General features: G+C 41.7%; 1 protein-coding gene across 3 annotated transcripts; it reads right to left on the minus strand.

The window, feature by feature from the left end:
* Positions 1 to 640: 640 nt before the first annotated feature.
* On the minus strand, positions 641 to 5,778 carry setmar (SET domain and mariner transposase fusion gene). 3 transcript variants are annotated; one of them, XR_011915217.1, is made up of 3 exons: positions 5,667 to 5,778; positions 1,153 to 3,680; positions 641 to 809 (listed from the first exon to the last, which is right to left on the minus strand). XR_011915217.1 is itself a non-coding variant. In XM_072382827.1 (2 exons), exons 1-2 carry the CDS (start codon positions 5,757 to 5,759, stop codon positions 2,883 to 2,885), a joined length of 891 nt encoding a protein of 296 aa, XP_072238928.1. In that variant the 5' UTR covers positions 5,760 to 5,778; the 3' UTR covers positions 827 to 2,882. The 3 variants fall into 3 exon arrangements, 1 of the variants encoding a protein (XP_072238928.1); XR_011915216.1 differs by lacking the exon at positions 641 to 809 and having other exon boundaries at positions 827 to 1,334; positions 2,614 to 3,680; XM_072382827.1 differs by lacking the exon at positions 641 to 809 and having other exon boundaries at positions 827 to 3,680.
* Positions 5,779 to 6,127: the final 349 nt, after the last annotated feature.

Below are 6,127 nucleotides of genomic sequence, written 5' to 3' on the forward strand. Positions count from 1 at the left end.
AAACAACCATAGACATCTTTCACTTTTGTGAATTGTTTTTCCTCTATTTGAATGATCAACATTGATAATCAAGTCATATTTTGTATATTATTGTACTTAGATTACATATAGTAAAGATTCTGTGAAACAACACATTAGGCAGAGTACATGATGGGATTTTTTGTAGAGTATCTTCAAACCGCTGCAGACTCGCATCACAGCCTATGGTCAGTGTGACCAGATTGCAGAGCAGCTGTCTTTTCCTTTATGAAGTTTTCTGATGATCTTTTCTTGACCCATGACGTTTTCCAACAAGGTCAAAGGAAAGTGCACAGGAAAACACTACAGATGGTAATGTTTTTGACTATTCAACCTAAGTGTTCGGGTGGTGCATGAGTTAAATTAGCTCAACTGTTTCAGTTGTTTGTTTAGGAGTGGATTGGTTTTCATCTCATTGTGCTGTCCCATAACTAGGGGTATTGCAATATACTGACGATAATTTTAAAGGAATAAAATGACAATATCGTGTTCAGAGAGCATATAATATAGAGATTTGACCGTAGCGGGTTAAATCAAAAGATTATTCAATGCGGATCAATTTCCTGTACAATTTTTAAAGTTCCTTAACATCTCATTTGATAAAAAAGAAGACAAAAAAAGCTCCATATTCACATAGAATTGATCATTTTAATTAAATTAATTGATTAAAAATTTCTGGATATGGTGATTGTTATTGTGAATGCATTTGGCCACAATATCTGTATCATGAAAATTAGAATTCATTCGTCATTATTTCCCCCTTTAAAGTAATAGTTCAACATTCAGTAGATCTGGTTTTCTACACAGATCTGGATGAGAAGAAGAAGGGGTGGAATGAAAACGTCACATTACAACATTTTGAATTAAGCCACCTTGCAAAGTCACAAAATATAACAGCACATGCAACAACGAATTTGTTTTCTGATCAGAGTATCATTTTGGAAAAGCCAGACGCAAAGACTGTTGTGCCTTAAAATTGTTGTTGATTGTTGTGTATCTTAAAATGACAGAACAGGCTCCTGCGCTTTAAAGCATCCTTGATGTGTGTTGTTATCTGCGTCTTTATGTGTGTGTGTGTGTGTGTGTGTGTTTTGGGTGGAGGTGGTCGTGGAGGGAGTTTGGTGGGAAGTTCACCTCATGTGATTAACTGCTGGTTGCTAGGCAACCACACTGGAACAGAGCCATTCATTCACAGCCCTGCTCTTCGGCAGCCAGGCTCTGAGATCAGCCTTCACGCACCTCCGAACCAACCACTGCTGTCTAAATTGCCTCCTGTACATACGGCCGGTTGCCATGGGGATTCCAGGGACATCTGACTCAAAAATGACATGAGTCATGAATTTGAAGAAAGACTGTTTCTTCTTATACTGCTGAATCAAATTGATCACAAGGAACATCAAAGAAGAACTGGCCAAAAAGGGACTGTGGACTGTAAAATGTGCTGGGAAAAGTAACATGCCACCACACACCACTGATTTAACTCAGAGATGTTATTTAAGAGACAATATTGAGGATGTATCCTTCATTTTCAATGTCCCCTAACTTAATTTGCCTGCATGTGTTAGATAACACTCAACATGGGATTTAGTCAGTTTTAACATGCGCTGACAGTGTTTTTTGTTTCCTTGGGAATTATCAGTCGTTTTGCCTGTTTTGCCCTGTCCAGGCTTCAGGCTTAGCTATGCTATCCATCTACTGGGGTTAGTGGCACTCAGAGTATCCATAAGAGCAGATATTGATATTCTCAAAGTCAATTCAATTTATGAATACCTCTAAACTATTCCTTTAAGTTTAATTTTCAGCGTCTGAATGTGCATCTGCAGAGAAAGACTCGTTCTGGACAGAAAGAACACCAGGAAAAGCTTACAGGGGACAGAATATGGGTCGATACAACAATCACCTCTCCGCTGACTAAGACCAAGACCAATCGACTTGCAAATGTTCTCTTGTGCTCCAATCAACAGAAGGTTTCCATCCCCACCACCATTTACTCCCTCTCTGCTCCGGTGTGGCTGCAGCACTGGTCTCATTTCTGGATGAAACATGGGCTCCATCCTAATTAACCCAGATGTGGCTATTAATAAGAAGAAAGCAGGTCTAGACTGGAAATGGGGCAGATTGAAAAGAGAAGGTCCTGATTTCAGAATGGTCACGCTGAAGTGGGACACCTTCGCTCCTCCTCTGACAGGGGAATACAGTTGGTTTCTATAAAAACTATACCCCGCGGCCCTTTTTAATTGGTCGCACCTCTCTTGAGGTAAGAGCAACACGAGAAGCTGAGAATATCCACAAGAAGGGGGCTTATCACATGATAACAACAAATAAATGTTAAACTGACGCAGACAAACAGCTATTACTGATAATGTGAATTTTTCTTTTTGATGTTGTGCAAATGTTCTCTTGTGCGGTGCTATTAAAAGAAAGTGGTGTGAGAAATGGGACTCATGTGCCTGGGCGAGATAAGATGAGACTGTGAAACTGTTGGGACACAACCTAAACAGAACAAGGCTGCCCCGCAACACAAAATGGATGGCACAAGTGAAATAGATCACACAAATATAACTTGTCATTTGTGTTTTCATTGCATCTTCTTACACTGAGTGGGAGACGGGAAGATCAGAAGATGCTCAGAGGACCACACAGGAAACAATGATGAATGCAGTTATGACTCATCCAGCTGATTGTTCACAGAGCCATCAACGTGTTGCACGCTCGTTCTAATAAGCGACTGAAGTGACCAAAAATTTCAGAGAAAGTGAAACTAAACACACATATTGAAATAGGAATCAGTTCGAGAGAAAATTTGCAAGCAAAAAACTTCTACCTGAATCTAGAAACTGATCTGAAATCAGCTTTAGATCATTTCAGTTTAGAATAGACAAATCCAGTGGAAGGAAATGTGTGCAGTCATTGGTGCCACAGTGGCAGGCTTTCCTCTGGAGTGAATCTGTCCTACTGGCCTGTGCAGCAGCGTCGCTCTGCGTGGGCAACAGCTCGGCAGGTCGTTGGTTACCATGTCCTCCAGAGTAGTCGAACGTCAGCTCCTCCTGAGCGTCTATGTCCCGCTCAGCAAACAGCGCCAGTCTAGGAATTACAGAGTGCACGCGCACCGGCAACATGATCAGGTTGGGTTGGCACGAGTGGTTGAGAAAGCGGCCTACATTTCCCACCTGGGCTGGGTCCACAAACGTCTCGGTTATGGAGCTTGTGCCCGCGTGCTCCCTTACGGCAATAATGTAATTATTTTCCTCCGATCTCTGAGCGAGCTGTCTGCGTCTGGCCTCCTCAAAACTGATCACCTCCCCCGCGTACTCGCACACAAATGTCCCACGTGGGATCCGCTGTAGTGTCCGAGCTCCCCAGCCCCTGTTCATGGTGCGGTAAACCTCCAACCTGAGCTGCAGTCCTCTCTGCACCACCCTGTTAGAACAGGCGTCACTGCAGGTGCAAAGGGCGTTACACTCAAAAACAGGTGAGCAGTAACCAGAGTCGGCCCTGCTGAGGTTCAGCAGTGTGCCGGCGCTGTCGTACGCCTGGCCGTACGTCTGCAGGCAGAGGCAGCTCTCAGTGCAGCAGGAGCGCGACAGGCAGGAGCATCCAGGAAGGGAGACTTCACTGGGGTCAATGGGGCATCCTGGTCCCTGAATGTTGTCTGAGCAGTACTGAGAAATGGCAAAAAAAGAAAAAAAAAAGCACAAAAAACACATCAAGTTTCAGGAAAGTTTGAAAACATACTTGACAAAGACAAGAAATGATTTTCAATTACTTTACAGACCAACTTGATGGCATATAGATAAACATTTACAAATTTAAGATTTTTTGGGAGTAAGACACATGGAAAAAAAATATTGAGACAAAGAAAGCACAAAAGTGTAGAGAATAGACAAGCAATTGTGTCCTGGAAGATTCTACAATCAGCAGATTAATTTGTGACGGGTGGGGGTGTCAGGATTATTTATGAAAGGAGAAGCCATTAAAAGATACATCTTTCCAGGTTGGTTGTTGCTCATCAGTAAGTTCCAAACAATATTTCTCAGGGCAACGACTTTGGTCTTTCAGCATATACAGTGCATAATCTTGTGAAAAGATTCAGGGAGTCTGGGGAAATTTTAGTGTCTGGGGAAATTTTAGCCATATGGCCTCATGGGCTCAGGAGAACCTCTGTGACTATTTTCACTTAATACAGTCCACAGCCGCATCCAGAAATGTAACCTGAAACTGTTTTATGCAAGAAGAAAGCCATATATCAATGCTCTGAGTCCACATTTTAGCTGCTTTTGGGGAGAAAAACAAACAAACAAAAAACCTATGTCTGGTGCTAAAGAAAAAGAAAGAAAAAAGGTGAAGGTGAAGATTCTGCATGACCTACAACAGAATGGCTTCACAGGCACAGAGAGCGTGTGCCTCGCTGGCCTGTCTGCAGCCCAGATCTGATTCCTATTGAAATGTATGGAGCATCACGAGAAGCAGAATCAGGAAACAACAACAACCATGGACTGTTGAACAGCTGGAATCTTGTATACGGCAAGAAAAGTTACATCAATAGTTAGCATCCTCAGTTGCTAAATGATTAAAGGCACAATAAAGTGCATTTGGATTAGAATTTTGGTCAGACAACTGAATATAGTTGCAGAGCTCAGCTAAAGCTTTGGGCCATTTAGCAGATAATCAAGGAAATTACCTACAAATCAATCGCAAACCAAAACAATCAGAAGCTGCAGCTCTAATTCAGATGTATTCAAATTTATGGAAAGTTTGTTTCAGAACACAGGTCCAAGTGTTTTGCACCTGCCAACCCTTTAACCTACCTTATCCATTACATAAATGCATCAGAAACTGCTTGCTAACAGCCACAGTCACGCCACAATCGGTGGTTTTCTAAAATAAATGTCTCTGGGATTTTTAAAAGAAAGAGTCTGCATTATACAAGAGCATAGGGAGTATTCTGTAGGATGATGAGAAAGGAGTATGAAGTAGGCCAACCCTTTGGGTTCTCCAGAGGATGTTATTTTTTGATTCCCTGCACTGCAGCTTGACAGTGTTGCTGGAATGATTTGCTGACACCCACTGGTAAAATAAGGTATTGTATTCGATACAGTTTAGGCCTCTATGAGCTGTTGGCACTGCTGCAAACCTTCTGGGTAGCTTCTTCATTTGGGCACTTTTAGACTAATACTACACAACACCGCCGAAGATCATCATGACTCATATTATAGCATGAGCAAGATGAGACGAGTGGGGAAAATCTTAGTCCTTTTTCTTTCTTTCTTTGTGAACCCAAAAATAAAAGCTACTGCACAGCTGCAGCAAAAGGGGATCTTAATAGATTATTTATTGTGGTTTACAACAATGAAATTCACATAAATATCAGGACGCAAGGTTTCCCGACAACGTTGCTCAACTACAGCAGCTTTAAAGTTTGCAACTGTTTGGCAGAGAACTATCTCTACGGTATACCGTACAGACATTTTAGTTAGAAATATGTGCGGCAGGCTCCCTCTTGATATGACGAACCTTTTCAAACTTAATAGAAACTACCAAGTTCTGCATTCAGCTAAACGTTTACGTTGTAAAATATCAGTGCAATTACAGATCGACTGCAGTTAGCATACATGTTCAAGTGCAGAGGCAGGATGGAATAAAGTTACCTGGAAAGTAGGAAATGTCAGCTGTTCACATAAAACAGGAACATTCTCCAAACCGTTACTCAAATCCACACCGCGCTTATCAAATACATTCATATTGCCAACGACGTGTTGGTTGACCAGCCGCCTGTCAACAAAATCAAAACAAGGAGCTGCAGCTTCCGCTAATTTGAATAGCTGCTACCTCCACCTGGTGGATTGTAGGGGTAATTACACCTATGTGCTTTCCTCTGTGTCCTTTCAGACACGCAATGATGAACTTTTCTTTTGTCAGCACTGGAGTGTCCGCTCCCTTGTTTGACGAATATTGTGTTGAATTAAACTGTATCATACTTATATGACATTTTATTGTATATGTAAGACCGATATATATTTTTTCTAATCAATATATATGTTTATTTCTTAAAGGACTGTTTGATTATGACCACCCCTCAACCCCATCTCCCTGAACTAGATAGTGATGA

This window comes from Leuresthes tenuis, unplaced genomic scaffold (genome assembly GCF_036924035.1).
Source record: "Leuresthes tenuis unplaced genomic scaffold, fLeuTen1.0.hap1 SCAF_3, whole genome shotgun sequence".
NCBI lineage: Eukaryota > Metazoa > Chordata > Actinopteri > Atheriniformes > Atherinopsidae > Leuresthes > Leuresthes tenuis.

Excerpts from the sequence above, each read along its gene's own strand:
- setmar (XM_072382827.1), bottom strand. The coding sequence starts at position 5,759 with ATGAATGTATTTGATAAGCGCGGTGTGGATTTGAGTAACGGTTTGGAG. Across the intron at positions 3,681-5,666 it reads TGACATTTCCTACTTTCCAG|TACTGCTCAGACAACATTCA; the intron begins GTAACTTTATTC and ends GCCATTTCTCAG.